The sequence below is a fragment of the Opisthocomus hoazin genome, chromosome 3, assembly GCF_030867145.1.
Source record: "Opisthocomus hoazin isolate bOpiHoa1 chromosome 3, bOpiHoa1.hap1, whole genome shotgun sequence".
In the NCBI taxonomy this organism is placed as follows: domain Eukaryota; kingdom Metazoa; phylum Chordata; class Aves; order Opisthocomiformes; family Opisthocomidae; genus Opisthocomus; species Opisthocomus hoazin.
The window spans coordinates 74,604,332-74,623,034 of NC_134416.1; the positions used below are offsets into that span (position 1 = coordinate 74,604,332).

The 18,703-nt window shown below is 44.1% G+C and overlaps 1 protein-coding gene across 1 annotated transcript in view; it reads right to left on the reverse strand.

Annotated features, from left to right (window-relative positions):
* Positions 1-402: 402 nt before the first annotated feature.
* LOC104338155 (sodium-dependent neutral amino acid transporter B(0)AT3) overlaps positions 403-18,703 on the reverse strand; it is a 29,676-nt gene continuing 11,375 nt past the window's right edge. The window contains exons 4-12 of the mRNA XM_009944175.2: positions 17,513-17,694; positions 17,012-17,122; positions 11,260-11,372; positions 10,735-10,863; positions 9,961-10,117; positions 8,078-8,282; positions 6,350-6,509; positions 2,497-2,659; positions 403-615 (exon numbers count right to left, since the gene is read on the reverse strand). Coding sequence (XP_009942477.2) covers positions 403-615; positions 2,497-2,659; positions 6,350-6,509; positions 8,078-8,282; positions 9,961-10,117; positions 10,735-10,863; positions 11,260-11,372; positions 17,012-17,122; positions 17,513-17,694 — 1,433 coding nt within the window. The remainder of the gene's footprint in view (positions 616-2,496; positions 2,660-6,349; positions 6,510-8,077; positions 8,283-9,960; positions 10,118-10,734; positions 10,864-11,259; positions 11,373-17,011; positions 17,123-17,512; positions 17,695-18,703) is intronic.

An 18,703-nucleotide genomic window follows, 5' to 3' on the forward strand; every position in this document is an offset into this window, starting at 1 on the left:
TTCCAGACTTTGTGTTGCTGATCCTTAGGAGCAGACTGTTTATTCAAAAGAGCAGTGAAGGAAGACAGAGGACACGTGTTATAACCAGCAGACTTTACAAATTTGAAGTCAGGCTGGAGGCAGACATGAAGTTAGTAATGTGTGAAAAGGGTTAAAGCAATGGGGCTGGTACTCAGTATGTAGGATTCAGGGCAGGATGTAGGATGGACAAGATTAGTGTAACTCTTGTGAGATTGGATGAAAATAAAGGAAACAGCATTTCTGTTTATAGAGCGCTACTGATCGGCTGTAAGCATGTGAACTGCGTAAACCAGGTTGGTTGAGTGATACCATACTACAGTTAATCGTGTCTAACAAAGGCTGTCTGTCTTACATTTACTTACAGACAGATAGAATGGGCGTTTATTCTTTTGGATGAGCAAAGCTACTGTTGGCCCCCTGACATGAAAACATCTCTGGTAGTGCAGATCTTGGGTCCTTGCTTCTGCGCACGCGTTTGATCATATGGAAGAGTGCTACAAGAGGTACGAACAGACAAGGAAGGGCAGCTAGCAGCACACAGATGGCCAGTACCCAAGGTGGATAAACTTTCTCCTCTTTCATAGGGAAGCCTTCCTGTGGAGATAAAAAAGCAAGCAAAAGAAAGAATTGGTAGGTACGCTTGCATTTTGCTATGATTTCTATATGCGTTTTCTTATGCTGTTATAGTAAGGATAGCAACATTTTTACTCTTGATCTGCAATAGCATTCAGTGGCCCTGTCCTCTGCATACTCTCTCGTGGATCTAAAGGTGGCTGTAAATGTTTTACAGTTCCAAAGCTTTATAGCTGGAAGCGTGAGGTACTCCTAGTACCTCAGGGAGGGCTTGCCCAAAGAGTTGTCAGACTTGCACCTTCCTTTGGTTAAGCTCTGATTATGCTTGTAAGTACTCAAAGGTTACCTGGTTTCAGCAGTTACCAAGCCTGCTTTTTGCTGAATAGGAAAGATTTATTTGAGAGATTTGGAGGGAGTGACGACAATGCAGTTTCTGCAGGTCTGCTGCTATGAGTTTTGTTTTGAGATGATTGATATGTAATGGTGTTTGGAGGGTACACTGCTGGTGTATGTACTGTTGGGAGCAGAGAGCTTTTTCTTGAGGTACCATATACCATAGCGTATATTTACACTATGAAGGTTGACACCTTTCTGTGAGGATGACTGCAGCCCTCATGCAGTTCAAGGCCAGAATTGATCTCCAAACCCTTACACAGGGTGTATTTGAGAGGGATCCAGAAAAGGACCTAGGGGTGCTTGGTCGACAGCCAGCTGAACATGAGCCAGCAGTGTGCTCATGTGGCCAAGCAGGCCAACGGCATCCTGGCTTGTGTCAGGAATAGTGTGGCCAGCAGGAGCAGCGAGGTGATCGTGCCCCTGTACTTGGCACTGGTGAGATCACACCTTGAATACTGTGTTCAGTTTTGGGCCCCTCACTACAAGGACATTGAGGTGCTGCAGAAGAGCAATGGAGCTGGTGAAGGGTCTAGAGCACAAGTCCTGTGAGGAGTGGCTGGGGGAACTGGGGTTTAGTCTGGAGAAGAGGGGCTGAGGGGGCACCTTATTGCTCTCTACAACTACCTGAAAGGAGGTCATAGCGAGGGGGGTATCGATCTCTTCTTCCCAAGTAACAAGTGATAGAATGAGAGGAAATGGCCTCAGGTTGCGTCAGAGAAGGTTTAGATTGGACGTTAGGAGAAATTTCTTCACCAAAAGGGTTCTCAAGCACTGGAATAGGCTGCCCAGGGAAGTGGTGGAGTCACCATCCTTGGAGGTATATAAAAGATATGTAGATGTGGCGCTTTGGGACATGGTTTAGTGGTGGACTTGGTAGTGTTAGGTTTACGGTTGGACTCGATGATCTTAAAGGTCCTTTCCATCCTGAATGATTCTATGATTCTAAACTGCAACTGGTGCGAGCTAGTGCCATCCAGATCAAACGTTCTCAGCTTCAACACCTCTTTGGTGCTGAATTAACCAACACTGTTCTTGCACCACTGCCTTCTGCCCTGCCTGCCTGTCAAAGGTGCACATTCATATATTCATTAGGGCCCCAGTGACACTGGTAGTTCTCACTGAGAGATGTTTTCATCTCCAGCATCTGTTATGCAGCTCTAAAGCTCTGCTCATGCATATGTGCCACCTCTGAACCCCCTGTACAGAGCCTCTGTGAGACATTTCACTTCAGCAGTTCTCTCCATTACACACATCCATAAGAAGCATGGAGCATGGCTTGTGTGGGACTTCTCGGGAAGAGGCCCCGTTAATGGGAAAGCGTTTCACTAAGTGTAACCTTGTAACCTCTGTGTGTACTGGAGCCCTCTCCTTCTGAGCACTGCATCACTTCAGGCTGCATTTCGTAGGTAAGCAGTAGATAGCAATGATTTTAAAGGATCTGCTAGGGGAGAAAAATATACAAACACGTGCTTTTAATAAAAGTTTTGAAAATATGCAGCAACGTACATATTTAGGATTCCAGGCTGCATAGCTTGGCGGCTTCTGGATGTGAAGAGTAACAAAGGCCACGAAGACAATTAGCAGGAGCAGAGGGCCAACAAACCTCCATGTGATCTGCCAGTAGAGATTGGGTTTTCGTCCAGTCATCCATTTCACATCTTTACTGAACCTTTTAAGAGGAGGCATGTTTTATGATGATGTCATATCTAAATGGTAACAGTTTCACGTTTTTCACGTTTTTCTATAAGTCTTAAACATATGGTACAGCTTCCTAAATCTTTTCTATTCCATACCCTTCTTTATTTAAGTCTATAGTAAGTCATTAAATAATAATATCAATTAAGCAGGCCTTTATTGATCCTTATCAGGGATGAATGATTAGTTTACATTACCTGAACACCTAGTCTAAGGTTTCTAAGCCCAAATAAGTGATGAAAATATTAAAAAAGACAGAATTGCCAAGGGAACAAACATAGCTTGTTATTAAGATGACTGAATTAACCAGCACCAAATGAATCATATCAGATCAGGAACAAAATTACTGCAACCTGAGCCAGCTTCCTCTGCAGTCGGTAGTGGCAGTTGTGTAGACACGGAGCTGGTCTTTTACATGTGCCTCTTAGTTTTGTACATTGAACGGGCAGCAGATACATGGTTTTGAATTCAATAGTTGTTTGATAACCTGTATCTATCAAGTCGGAAAGAGTTTTGTAATCTGTAAAAGGAATTGTGACACCCAATTTGTCTTCAATTCTGTTCATGTAATTGAAGACCTTTAGAAATTCTCTGGAGACCTAGGAAAAAGTGATGTGACTATGCTCATATCCCGTAGTAACAAAGAGGAAAAAACTATATGTATGCTAGCAGAACAGAAAAAAAAACAAATGCTGTGGAATTCAGAGTCTGTTGCAGCATGTGAAACCAGATTTTATTGCTACTTCTGTGCAATGGAAGATTGAGGCTAGCTGTAAGTGCAGCAAGAGGGAAGTGTGAAATTGTTTATGATGATATAGACTGGGAGTTACCACCATTTAACATGGGAAATGCTCCAAGGATCTGAACAGTGGATGTAGAAAATTTAATGCAGGAACTTTAGCTGTAACCGAGAAAGATTATTCTTCATTTTTTTGTTTTAAAAATTATAGCCTCTGTTAAGACTTAAGTTGGGATGACACTGAAACACCTTGATATGTAACAGCACTGGCTGAATGTTCATTGTTTATATGGTGTACAAACTGATCCACAAAATATCAGGACCTTCATGATCCAAGTGTCAGAGTAAGAATTGGAGATAAGGTTTCTGGCATTTACAATTATAAAGGATGTAGGAAGGTTTTTAAACTAAAGAGTGAGTTTAATTAGTGTCTGTGACTGCAGAGATTCTCAGCAGACAGGTTGAGCCTTTTAATATAGGGGAGATACTGCAGGTTGCTTACTATAAAGTTTGAGGGCACAAATAATGGTAAGCAAAAAATACAAGAGTATACAAAATGAAAGGGCAGTAACAAGGATATTTGAAAGGCAGTGTAATCCCTCTTGGCCGAAGAACTACAATGGCTGTTGGCTTTCTAGCTTTAAACTTAGGATCTCCCCTTCCGTAAGTCCTATGCAGAGATTATCCCTCCTGTTCTACAAATACAGGAGACTTGAAGCAAAGACTGACAGCTACATTCATTGCTGTAGGCATTCCAGGAGACTCCTGGAGTATATGGAGGATAAGTTCTTAAGCCAGGTAATAGGCAGCTTTACCAGAGGGGGTGCAATACTGGACGTGTTGGTCACTAATGCAAGGGAGCTAATCGGTGATGCCAAAACTGGAGGCAGCCTGGGCTGCAGTGATCACGCAGTGATGGGGTTCACAGTCCTGAGGAAAATGAGTCAGGCAAAGAGTAAAGTCAGGACCCTGCATTTTAGGAAAGCAAACTTTGAGCTCTTCAAGGAGTTAGGTAATAGGACACCCTGGGAAACTGCCCTCAGGGACAAGGGAACAGAACACAGCTGGCAGATCTTTAAGGATGTTTTTCATAGAGTGCAAGAGCTCTCGATCCCCAGGTGTAAGAAATCAGGAAAGGAAGGCAAGAGACCAGCATGGCTAAGTCGAGACCTGCTGGTCAAACTAAAGGGCAAGAAGGAACTGCAAGATGGGGACTGAGGGAGCAAAGTTCCTCCCACTGTAAGAGAAGATCAGGTTTGTGACCACTTGAGGAACAAGAACATACAGAAGTCTATGGGACCTGACGAGATGCATCCCAGAGTCCTGATGGAATTTGCTGATGTGGTTGCCAAGCCACACTCCATGATATTTGAAAAGTCATGGCAATCAGAAGAGGTCCCTGATGACTGGAAAAAGGGAAATATTGCACCCACTTTTAAAAAGGGTAGAAAGGAGGACCCTGGGAGCTACCGACCTGTCAGCCTCACCTCTGTGCCTGGGAAGATTACAGAACAGATCTTACCAGAAGCTGTGCTAAGGCACATGGAGGACAGGGAGGTGGTACAAGGCAGCCAGCATGACTTCACCAAGGGCAAGTCCAGCCTGACCAACCTAGTGGTTTTATATCATGGCGTGACTAGACCAGTGGACAAGAGAAGAGCTATAGATGTGATCTATCTGGACTTCTGTAAGGCCTTTGACACAGTCCCTCACAACATCCTTCTCTCTGAGTTGGAGAGATATGGATTTGATGGGTGGACTGTTCAGTGGATGAAGAATTGGTTGGATGGTTGCAATCAGATGGTAGTGGTCAACGACTCGATGTCCAGATGGACCTCAGGGGTCCGTACTGGGATTGGTGCTGTTTAACATTTTCATCAATGACATAGCGAGATTGTGTGCACCCTCAGCAAGTTTGCAGATGACACCAAGCTGAGCGGCGCAGTCAACACACCAGAAGGACAGGATGCCATCCAGAGAGACCTGGACAAGCTGGAGAAATGAGCCCATTTGAACTTCATGAGATTCAACAAGGCCAAGTGCAAGGTCCTCCACCTGGTTGGGACAACCCCTGGTGTCAACATAGGCTGGGGGATGAAGGGACTGAGAGCAGCCCTGCCGAGAAGGACTTGGGAGTGCTGGTGCATGAAAAGCTGGATATGAGCCACCAATGTGCGCTCACAGCCCAGAAGGCCAACTGTATCCTGGGCTGCATCAAGAGAAGCATGGCCAGCAGGTCGAGGGAGGAGACTCTGCCCCTCTACTCTGCTCTGGTGAGACCCCACCTGGAGTCCTGCATCCAGCTCTGGAGCCCTTAGAACAGGAAAGACATGGACCTGCTGGAGCATGTCCAGAGGAGGGCCACAAAAATGGTCAGAGGGATGGAGCACCTCTCCTATGAGGAAAGGCTGGGAGAGTTGAGGAGGCTGTTCAGCCTGGAGAAGAGAAGGCTGTGGGAAGACCTTATAGCAGCCTTCCAGTACTTAAAGGGGGCCTATAAGACAGATGGGGACAGGCTTTTTAGCAGGATCTGTTGTGATAGGGCAAGGGGTAATGATTTTAAACTAAAAGAGGGTAGATTTAAGCTGGAGGTAAGGAAGAAATTTTTTACCATGAGGGTGATGAAACACGGGAATAGGTTGCCCGGAGAGGTGGTAGATGCCCCATCCTTGGACACATTCAAGGCCAGGTTACATGGGGCTCCGAGCAACCTGGTCTAGTGGTAGATGCCCCTGCTCACTGCAAGGGTGTTGGACCAGATAACCTTTAAAGGTCCCTTCCAACCCGAACTATTCTATGATTCACAGAACTGGTAAGCGCTACAGAAGTTAGTTAATATTGTATACTTGTATGCAACATACATGAATTGAGAGGAAAATGTATTTACCTCTTAGGAGAAAAAAAATCTGTCTGCTTCTGACTTACCTTTTAATTTTATAGACATACGCAACGCCAATCATCTCAAAGAAGGCGATGACTAGAAGAGGCAACGAGCCTGCATAGCTGTCAAAAATGTCAATCCAGTAACTCCCTGAACCCAGCGTAAAGCACAGAGCAAGGAGGAAGCAAATTAAACATATTATACCTGAAGGAAAAAAGATGTCTCTGTTACTGGAGTACTGGACTGAACTTGATGAATATATTTCTGTTCTAAATTATTTTTTGCTCTTATTCTAGTGATTTTTATTACCTCTCCCTCTATGGAGCTGCAACAAGCTTCCTTAGGGAAGCTAATATGACTTCCCAAACGCAGTTTTCCCCTGTGTGTTGGCCAAGAGGCACCACTCTTGCAGGAAGAATGCCCTCGTGTGACTCAGAGCATCCTTCAGTTAAATTTTGACTCATGTAGTGAGTATCAGGTGCCCTCCTTTCCATGCAGTTGTTGGCCCAAAGCACAGGCAGATGAGATCTGAGAAGTGTAAGAGCTGGCTGGATTTCTGCTCCCTGTTTCCTCAAAGGGCCCAGAGCTACAAATGTGGACCCCTCTATGTCCCAGCATGTGTGGTTTGGATTTCACTGCGCTTCTGCACAGTCAGTTCCCCTTTAGCCAAGACATGGATTTGGGGTAGCTGAGAGAAAAAGCGGGAAGGAGGGAAAGTGTCACTAGATGCAGACATGGGCTGCAAATCACATCTGTATGTCTTTGTGCTCTTGTTACTGAGAGTTCCTGACCCTTAAATGGTCTTTGGGTCAACGCTGTGTAAAATTGCCTTCAGACTTTTTTTTTTCTAAAAAAAGCGCATAATTGGAGAATCAATTTCAAAATAGTGTGGTTACCTCATCAGGTTGTAAATAAATTTGTTTCTACATAAAAAGCTGTAAAATGAGAAGGATATAGTTTAGATGCCACAGGAGGACTTTAAAAAAGGCATGACAGCAATATTCCCCGTAAGAATTTAAAAGGGCACATTGCAGAAGTGTTAATCCATTATTTCAAACTGCCGGAAATTTTTCTAGACCGATCTTTCTGGACCAGTTTCACAGGAGGATCTCTCAGACTCTCACTGATTCTGGTTCCTGAGGAGCAGGTTGGGTTCAGTCACTGTCTCTGGTTGAAAAGATCCCAGCTTTGGTGCAAGAACAGGATCGCACGCGCTCGTTCCTCAGTTTCCAAGTGGGAGTTTTCTACTCTGGTGTGTTCACAGTGGATGTGAAATAGTCTGTAGCAGCATAAACCTGAATGAAGTCGGGGTGAGTGACCTGTCTTACAGCTGTGACAACGTGGTGAGTTCATGCGCAGGTGGTTGCAGCGGACCAGCTGATGTCACTGGTTGCCTTAAAGCGACTTGTTCAGATGCCAAAGCCGTAAGTGAAGATGATGCTCTCCCTGGTGTCTGGAACAGCTCAGACTGAACTTGACTCCAGGAATAGGAATTTAACAAGCATTCTCAGACCGAAACAGCTCTTGCAAGCTAAGAAAAAAACTGGCAAGGGCAATAATAATACTGTCATCTTACAGCTTCTGCCATAACTGCTGCCTCATCCATGTGCTTATCTTATGCAAACACAATCCACTGCCCTTACTAACACTGTGAGATAGCTAAGTTAATATTACAAATTCGTAATCCTTCTGTGATATTTATTAAGCAGGTGCTACTTTGGGCATCTATAAAGTAGCCACCTTCTTTGAACAAAACAAAGCAAGTATCTTACCAGATAAAAGCTCTTTGGGTATTGATTTAGATATAAGTCGGAGCTCTAGAAGAGGAGTGAAGACTCCCTCGATGTTCCCAAACATAGAAGAAAGGCCCAAGCTGAACAACATTATGAAAAACAGGATGGCCCAGGCCTGGGACCCTGGCATGAGGATGATGGCTTGAGTGAAAACGATGAAAGCCAAGCCAGTTCCAGATACACTCTGCAGAATTCACAAGCAGATAAAAATATGCATTATAGTGGCGTAAATGTAGTTTCTCATGCATATAGAATTATAACATGCTTCTGTCCTTCACAGAATCCCAGGATGGGAGGGGTTGGAAGGGACCTTTAGAGATCATCTTGTCCAGCCTTCTGGAGTTAAGAGTACTGGTCAGCCTGTGGGGCTCTGTGGCAGCAAGCTGGTGAGAAAATGGGTAGTGGGGAATGTTTGGGGAATCTTAATTTTAAAATGGTCTATCAGAGATCTGTAAACAATCATAGAGCAGAATATTAGCTTGCACAGGCAGATGGGTCCAGAGTAAGGAGATCTAAGAATTGTAATTGAAATAGCAATTGCTTTGCTAATACAGTCTTAAATAAGTTTAAAAAAAAAATCTATGATGTAATAGCTTCTAAAAAGAAAAAGATGTAAATAAGGACATGATTGCCACTCTAGCAGCAAGATAGTGAATTGTTGATCACAAAAAAACCTCATCATTACCAGGGCAGAAAAGGCTAACAGGGAAAAGCCTAATTTCAGCCAAATTTCTTTGAATTCAGTCTCCCAGGATAAGCATATTTAAATCTAGGCATTGAAAAATGCTAATGCTACTCTAATTTGGAAGTGAAATATGTCAAACTGTAAATCAGAAATGGGTGCCATCAGAGGAAGCCAGACAAAACAGAAACCAACTCGTGTCAGGGCTGGAATGTCATCCTTGGACTTCTCCATCAGATGAGTAAAATAGCCTATGTCAGCATCACTCTGTGGTAAGGCTGTCATACATCAGCACACCCTGTTGCTAGCAAATGTGTCCACTCTTGTGTGCTAAGGATTTTTTTTTTTCTCAAGCTCATTTCCTATTCTTTCCTCCAACCACGGCCCTATTCTTTTCTCATTAGGTGGTGTTTGTAACAAGGGACTACAAATGGGTGAATAGTCAATGAGAGTTACAGGACTGGATGGGATCACTGGAGCAAGGGGAATGAGGTTGGAGAAGTAAAGAGAGAAGAAACATCTGTGTTTAGTGATAGGGGAAATGTTTTAGGAGAGCTGGAAAAGAGGGAAAAGGAGTTGATCATGATGTATTTTGGTGGGGAGGAGGGGGTTTGGGGGGTGGGGGGGTGGGAAGTATTAATGAAATCCTGTGCAGAGTGGAGGAAAAATAAAGGGGAGAGGACAAGAGGGAATGTAGAGATGAGGAAAGGAAGACAGAAGAGAAGACAGCGATAAGATACCTTCCTGGGGGTCACATATGTGATTGAGGGCAAACAGTGAACGTTTTAATAATTTTTTTGATATTTTCCTAAAGATGGATTTAGGAAACTGCCATTCAGCATCCTATTTATATAACCTCTCAGTGTCTCCTCTGTTGTGCTTATTCCTGTAAACCAAAGCAGGACTGAATCTAGTGTCCATGGCAGGCTGCAAGTAGGAGCACCTTTGAAGACTACTTCTGTGATAATAAGGTGTAATTTTGCATGCTGTACCAGACAGCTGTGAGTTCAGACTGTCCTACAGCAGCACCATTTCATATTTTGAAAAATCGTTTTGTTTCATGACTATGCATGATATATTCATTGCAAGTAAAGTACAAGTGTTTATAAGAAAAAGGAAGATACCAGTCCTTCTACATATTTTGTTTGAGGGTGACTTTTGTTGAAAGCAATTATGGTACCTGATCAAGAAATGCTTGCAAGTCACAGCTTTTCAGTTTGAGTCCAGCAATTTTTTCTGGGTATGATGAGTTTAGGAAACTAATCCAGGCTGTGTAGTTCTGTCGCATGATGCTTTCTTCTGGAAGATCAAATTCATTGATGATACTGATAATGTTCCTGCCGGAGAAGCCAACATATTATTAGTTTAAATGTTTGCAGGTGGGGTGGCTGGAAATGCTATGCCATGTATTCAGATGTTCATAAAAAGTTGTGTTTACTCTCTGTACTGTTATTTGCAGTATAAAGGATAATATTAAATGAGGACTTGTATGTAAAATAGTTAGGAGAAAATATCCAGACTATTTAATGTCTTCTTTTTCAGGTGCAAGTCTGAGTACTTTATGCAGATGCAGTCTGAAACATTTCTACTGTTCTTCTGTCAGCTCTCCAGACCATTTCCACCACTTGTGTTTAATAACTTAGTGAATTTGGTGGAATAGGAAAAGATAATGGTTTTTTAACTACTTCTAATGCTAGTCTGAGGCTGAGATGTGACCCTTGATGCACTGCTTGCAGTGGATTGTTTTATAATTCATCTTGCTTCTTACAAACGCTACCCCTAATCATTCTTGCCTCAGCACCATAATAATTTCTATTTTTATATTAGACTTCTCCATACAGATGGTTTTCCTTTTTAGTGAAAATAGATTCTCTAAATGCATGTTTTTCAAGTAACACATCATCTATTTAGGCGTTGAAACCACGGTGTAACACTGGAAACGCTGCTTTCTCACCTGTCCAAGCAGTCCCAATAGCCTGTAGTTGCTTTAAACCCCAAAACAGAGAAGACTGGGATGGAAGCGAACAGGGATGTCACGCTGTTCACAACTGCTACTGTCACAGCATCCTTTTCACAGTCATTCCTATAAATACAATTCAAACAAGCAAAGTGACTAAAAAAAGGCAGTATTTATCCTCCTTATGGTATGGAAAATAACTGCTCATTTATTTTTAGCCTACTGTACAAGTTGTTAGTCTACATTGAACGTACTTGCTGAGCATGAGAAACAAATCTGCTAGAATAGGTGAAAGATCTCTAAAACTTTTCTGTCATTCTCTCAGTTATTTCTGCAAACATTTTCTTTTTTTAGAATATCTTTTCTCTCCACTTGCTGTTAGAAAATCTGCTTGGCCTTTTGCAAAGACAGCTGTTAAGATCCTTTAGGAATATCCCAGGAAAAAACTTTTGAAAATTTTAGAAAGTTGCACGAAATGCAGCAAGAGTTTAGCCAACTTGTAAAGACTGTACTGCTACTTACTTTGGTGGATTGTAGCTTGAGAATGCAATAAGCCCTCCAAAAGCCAAAGAGAGAGAGAAGAAAATCTGGGTAGCTGCATCAAGCCATACACGGGGATTTTTCAAAGTGTTCAGCTGAAATAGTTGGAATAAATGCATGTGTTAGGCTTGAAATAAAATTTCTTTTTCTCTCCCAGTTCTCATCGCTCATCTCTTATTTCACATGTGAAATTGTGAGTTGTGTTGCCATTTAAATACACTGAAAATGGAAATTAGTGCAAAATATGTCAGTAAAGGAGGTGTTTCTGAAGACGCATTGGCCTTAAATGCTTGTAGTAATTATAGAATCTGTTTCATTGTACACCTCTTCTGTCTGATGATAAAAATGTATTTCTAAATGACAGGCATTACGCACACAGTAGGGACAGTATATTACGTTTTTCCTTGATTTGATTCTTTTTGTTAATCCATATATTGGGTAACTTACAGGTTAAGAATATTACCTTCCTAAAACTGTATAAGCAAATACTAAACCGTCATTGTTTTAAGACACGAAGTGATTCCATAGCTTTACAAATTCACTTAAAAAAATTTAAAAAAAGACTAAAAGCCCAAGCAAACAAGAAGAGGATATTCGTTAGAAAGAGCATCTTGGATTCAAAGTACTGTGAAAACAGCAATAAAAAATAAAAGGGCCACATAGGAAAAATAAGGTAAAAAGATAAATTGACAGAGTGAAATTTGAATTTTGATGTAAGGGCAAGCTCTTTTCAGTGGTGCCCAGTGACAGGACATGGGGCAATGGGCACAAACTGAGGCACAGGAAGTTCCGTCTGAACATGAGGAAGAACTTCTTCCCTCTGAGGTTGACGGAGCCCTGGAACAGGCTGCCCAGGGAGGTTGTGGAGTCTCCTTCTCTGGAGATATTCAAGACCCACCTGGACAGGGTCCTGTGCAGCCTGCTGTAGGTGACCCTGCTTGGGCAGGGGTTGGACTAGATGACCCACAGAGGTCCCTTCCAACCCCTACCATTCTGTGATTCTGTGATAGAGGAAGCTATATTAAAACCACAATGGTCGTTGGATTACAGAGAATAACATGCAATTTTAAATAGCTGCACTAAGATGGAATCTTAGCATTAAAATCAGTCTAAAGGAAAAAGATAAAGCATAAGTAATGTGCAAAATGTAAATGTGCTCAATAAATATTATTTTCCTGCAGACACTAAGAAGTGGTGTGTTACATTCATACCCTACCAGGTGAATTACTTTCCAATCCTTTATCAAGCAGAGGGAATAGAAAACAGTGTTAGTTAGGAATGAGTATTTTAAAAATCAGCTGGCCCAAAAGTAGGACTGGGTCGGTAGAGTATTTTACGTTGTTTTACATCAATCCAAGTCAAATCTGCATCCTAGCCTTGCAGGCTGAACTGTGTGTTTTCTGTGCCGTGCCTGTGCTATTCATCCTAGTATGTGGCAAGGCTGATTTTTAGGAATGGTCCTGCTAGGAGCATTTGTCAGAATGACAGGTAAATATGCCAGAAAACCCTTAATAGTGTTTTGGGTTCCTCTGGAGCTGGCCTGAGCTGGAAGGGCAAGAGCAACAGGTTCACCTCAGCGTGGGTGGATGCAGTGAATGCCATTCCTGCAGATGCTTTCTCCACAAGTGTGCCAATGCTCTGACCAGAGCAGAACCTTTCTGAGGGTTTATTATGGAAGATCATAACGAAACCCTCCGATGCCAGAGTGCTCACTGGTAGGAGCTTGTGCAGGTGCAGAACTAGATTGCTGTCGCAGTGCAGAAACCCAGTGGTTGCATTGCTGCATGGCCTTGAGGTTTGATTAATCGCTGCCAGGTCAATCGTCGGTGCTGATAGGTGCAGCTGCTACAAGTCTGGCTTTCTGAGTGGGGACTTTGGCAAGTGACTCTGGAGATAGTTGAGTTTGGTGCTAGATGTGATGCATTTATTGACTCTGAAAGATACTGATCAACCCCCAAGCTTGAACAAATAGTGGACAGGCAAGCATGTCGTGGCAATGTCATTAGCTGGTCTTCAGCAAATAATTATGAATCTAAAAGTTATTTTAGATTTTCAGTAATACAGCATATAGGTTTCATAAGCATGTCTTCATAAGAAAATATGTGCTGAATCTAGAAATATGCGGATGAAGACAGACAACCAGAATGTTGATATGAACATGGGAGTAATGAGGGAAGCACAGTGAGATGTTTGGTGACTTGAGCACATGAAACACAGACAGAAACTTTGTTAAAACAGATTTGAACAATACTGGGATGCCTATGATTTATCTTCGGTGTAAAAACAGCTATTGCTTTTCTCATAAGCAAGGGGCAACGAGTATAGCTGCACTTAAAGACAGGAGTTCATTAAGGTAATGCTTTTGTTGTTCTTAATACCAGAAACAATACAGACAGAGCAGGTACCTTGAAGTGGTTTTAAGTGTCCATTCACAGTAAAATATCAGGTGTAAAACTAAACTCCAAAACAGAGGAGAAAATTACAAATTGCGTCTATAATAGAAGTTCTGTTGCCTGTGCTGCCTTTCCTTCTTTTGGCTATTCTCACTGCTTGTTAAGTAGCTGCAGAGCTCTGGGCACAGGCATCAGTGGCCCAGCCGAGTCCCTGGAATTGTTCATTGCCAATGAACCCCCAAATATTTACATTCCCTGAACCTCTTTCAGACATGAAAGAGACAGGAGAAGGAGGCGTTTGTGCTCCTGAACCAGCACAGTTGTCCACAGAAGCTGAACCCTGTAAAGACCGTTGCTGGTGCTTGATGGGATCCCTTTTCTGCTGCCTCTGATTAGTTTTTTTTTTTTCCAAGAACCTTTCCAAAAGTCGCTGGTTCCAGCTTCTGTGTTGCTTCATCTTTGTACAACTTCTGCTTTCCCTTGCTTAAGCATCTGTGAGCGTAACTTCAATGTCTTGTTTGTTTTCTTGTCAGCTTCACTTTCCAGGTAGCGAGGGATTTAGAGAAGGTGAATAAATTGTCAAACTTCTCCATGTCTGAAATTCAATGAAAAGAAATACTCATTATTTGTTCTAGAATTTAAGGGGTGAAAGTGTGTCAGATGGAAAAAAGCCAAGTATGTATTTCTGCATGAAAATAAAACCACAGCCTGCTGTATCTAAGGTCCGTATGCACGTAGTAGTTATGTGTGAGATTTGTTAATGAGCACTAAAAATACAAACTTGGAAAGTGAATGAACTCATACAATAGTTGTTAGAAAAAAAAACAACCCGAAGTCAATCCAGTTGGGCGCTTATGATGTGAAACTGGGTAAGATGTGGCCTTTAGCACTAGGTATTACATTCTTCCACAGATTTTCAAAAACAGTGGTGAGGTGTAAGAGTTACCAGAGAGTGGATGTGGCAGCTGGTGCAGAAAAACAACAATTTCTGTTGCACTGCGAAGCTGGAAAAAAGTTGGAAAAGATTGCCTCCACTGAGTGGAGAATGTCAGGGAGGTTGGGGATTTTTTTCTCTTGTAGGTTGGTTTCTTTTTTTAAGCAAGATGAAACAGGCAATAGGTGAGTGAACTCTTACTTTGTTGTGCTAAAACTTTGCAAGCTTCCTGCAAAAAGACAGGAAAAGAAGAAGAAAACAGCGAACACTTCCGTAATACGCCTTAGGGTTTTGTAAGCTCATGTGGTCTGGGTGGGCCAGGTAAACCTTTGCAAAGAAACCCAAAACGCAACCCACAAACCAGCACCCCCCCTGTAACACGAAAAACCCGTATATTTACTGACGTCGGTGGTGGGAAGAGTTCCTCATTACAAAAACTAACAGAAAAGGCAATACTGATACTGCAGTTGTGGGCGAGGGGAAGAAGAGAGAAAGGAAGTGTTGCAGTTGTATTCTTACTGTCTTTCCTAAGGCTTTGAAGTGCCAAAATCCTCCATAACAGTTGGTGCGTTAGTTTAACAAAGCAATCTCTCTGTCTTTCTGTACAATAGTAACACCCACAGCAGGTATCACTTACCAGGCTGTTGGATCAGTTTTTCCATGTTTGTAGATAAGAACATAGTTTCGTCACCAAAAGCATCTTCAGATGACTTTTCAAGGATGTCCCCAGGAACTTCTTCCTTACACCAGCTCATGATTAGCTGCAGGTCGATTGCAGTTCTCAGGTTTTCATTCTGACTTCTGGCGCCAGTCTACAAAACCATCCCGCTCATCTTTTGCGATGATCTGTTCCCCCTCAACGCTGCAGTGCCTCCAGGCTTTGTCGTACACAAATTGAATGCACACAAATCTAGTTTTTGCATGAAGTTCACTGCACGATGGTCCTAAGTCCTGAAGATGTCTGAGCTCTTCCAGCGAAACCTGCCAGGTCAAGCCCTGTTCCAGCTGGGCTGTCTAATCTGCTTTCTGCATGAAGACACCGCACCAAGCATTTATTGTCCTGTCTGGGCCCTACAGAAATGCAAGCGCATGTCCTGATCTCCTGTGAAGACCAAAGTTGTGCTTTCTGAGCTCGGACAGCATTCAAATGGGTGCCCATGCCACTGGGGTGGCAGGGGGAGAGGTGAAAGGGATGTCTCGGCTGAGCCTTCTCTTGCCAGCCGTCCCCTTTCAGGCTGGCACCTGACGTGTCTCTGGGCCTCTTGGCTTGTGTTTCCCGTAATGCCTGCCTTGCTGTCGTAGGGAGGGGAAGGGAAATGCCCAGTGCTGCTGCAGCGGGGAGCACCGCTGTGGCTGCGGAGGCAGAGGTTGCTCCGAGACCGTCTGTCAGCGGGTGCTGCTTTCCCTCCTGGACGCTCACCACTGCACAGAGCTTTTTAGCGCGAAGGAGGAATGGCCTCAAGTTGCGTCAGGGGAGGCTTAGATTGGACATTAGGAAAAATTTCTTTACTGAAAGAGTGGTCAGACATTGGAACAGGCTGCCCAGGGAAGTGGTGGAGTCACCATCCCTGGAGGTGTTCAAAAAACGTGTAGATGTGGCACTTCCGGACATGGTTTAGCAGGCATGGTGGTGATGGGTTGACAGTTGGACTTGATGATCTGAGAGGTCTTTTCCAACCTTTATGATTCTGTGATTCTAAGGCAGAGCTGTGAGGAGCCTACAGTTGGCAGCAACTGCCGGGAGGGACAGTTTGACTTGGCGTTTGGGCAGGCCACTAAGGAGAGTGCAAAGAGGTCCATCTGAAGCAGCCAGCATGTGGAGGGATCTGGGACTCCTGTCCCCTTGAGAAGATGAGAAAAAAATGGGAGAAGAGTATTCTCTAGTAAGCAGTTCCCTCTTTTAGGGAATGCTACAGGGCTGGTGGAGAAACTTCAGCTATGGAGAAAAAGAGTTAGGAGAAAATTACCTTCAACCTTTAAAAAAATCACTTTGCAGTGTAATTCCTCAGTTGTTTTCATTGTGAATTCTTAAAAGATTAGTTGTGTCAATTCTGTAGCGTTGGCAGGGAGATCCCATCTTTATCATGTGTAAAAGAGAGGTGATTCTGTTTGTGAAGTGCATCAGTTTCACTTACATGTTCAGCACTGAGGCATGTATAACATACTGATGCTCAGTTTTCCAGGGTTTTCTGATATGCTTATTACTGAACTGTTACATACTTTACTGCTTCTTTTCTTGCTAGAGTGTATTAAAATACTAAATCACTTCATCTCAGAAAAAAAGAGCCTAGCTGAGCTCTTGGATAGGGAGCTAGATCGGGAGTTCCTGGAAAATGGATATGCAGCATGAGATCTGAGGGGGAGAAGAAGGAAAAATCGTGTTTCGGACTATGGCAGTGATACTTACATTAGGGGTGAAGAGGTAAGCCAGACCTTCAGTGGCTCCTGGGAGAGTGAGTCCGTGAATAAGGAATATAGTGAGCACCAGGTAAGGAAATAGTGCTGTTACATAGATTGCCTGAAGTAAGAAGACAGACAGTTACTGACAATAACTGATAAATCCTATTTTGGTTATTGCAACGTACAACCCTAATAATATTAGGTAGGACGGCTGCAGATGAGCACTGACGTCCTGAAAAGAAGCAGACTCTGCTTTTGCAGAACATGTTTGTAACAAATTTGCTCTTAGTACTGTGCAGGGGGAGACTGGTAGGGCAGAAGCATTGACGATGGAAAAGAAGTGTCGTTTTGACCCATCTGCACCGCGGTCACCACATCGCTGGCCACCGAGCGCGGGGAAGCGGTGCCGGGGCGGTCAGTGGGGAAGGCTGTCCGTGGGGGTGAAGCTCAGTGTGTGGAGAGCAGGATCCAAAGCGTGGGAGAACGGACTTCTCCGTCCTTCCCGTACCTTTCCCGTGGTTTCGATTCCTCGGATCGTGCACAGGTAGACGATTGCCCAGCAAGTTGCTAAGCACAAGATGAGCCACCACTGTAACGTGCCACTCTCCGTGACGTCGGGTGTTATGTTCAAGGTTTTCCTGTACCAAAAATAATTTACTGACGTACTTTGGTAACATTCTTCGTTGAGCCCTGGAAAAAAATGTGGCAAGTGTAAGGATAAATTCTGAGACCAGCAGTATTTTCCCACTCACTGTATAGTTAGGAAACAATACTTTATGCTGACAGAGAGTGGCAGGACGGCCTCTCGTGGGCTGCCAAATCAAACACAGAGATGGACTGAACTGGCCTTTCCGTGCTGTCTGTGATGTGCAGCAGGACAAACTTTGTCACGGCAGGCTGAGACCTACACCAGAACATCACCGGTGTTTCTGCAGGGGGTAACTTCCGAAAGAGACAAGGTGTCGTACTCGGTGCGAGGTAAAATCGCAAAGGTGGTTGTGTCGGAGAGATTTAGCTGTATGGCAACAAACTGGTCGAGCTGTAACAAGATTGGGGCACCTGAGGATACACCGAAGCCCGGGGTCATCCCCTGGCTACGTCATGGCCCTGTAGTGCGGCAAGACCCAGGCGTCAGCTGCTCTGGGTGTGGACCTCTCTGCTCTGCATTTGCAGGGCTGCTGTGAGCAGGCAGCTGGGCACCCGCACCACTCCCTGGCCGGGTTCTGCGCCCGGAGGTGAGGGAACCGGGAACACGACGTACGCCAGGGACCCGTGCTCACCCCTCTGCCTACGTCCCTCAAGAGGGGGTTGACAGAGGGTCTTAGGAAGCCCGCTGACCTGCTGTCTCTAGCTGGAAGCCGAGTTCCCTGGGTGCTGCTGCCCCTGCCTTTGCTCCTAGCCAGAATCGCACATGTCCTGAGAGCACGAGGCGGCCCCGGCTGGGGCCACGCAGCACGGGGCCAGCACTGGTGGCGATCCCTGTAACCAGGAGGTCCAACACACACCGAGGCTGGGGGATTTCTCCTTTCCCTGCCTGCTGAGACCCAAATGCGTCTCTTCCTCCGTCGAGGAGAACACGCTCGTTTTCATGCAGCATCTCCCTGCTGAAGATGCTGTTTTGCACGCAGTCCCACTCAGGTTTAGCATAAGGTTATTTTCCCCTCCATCCCCAATGTCAGGTGCCGTGAGCTTTGGCTGT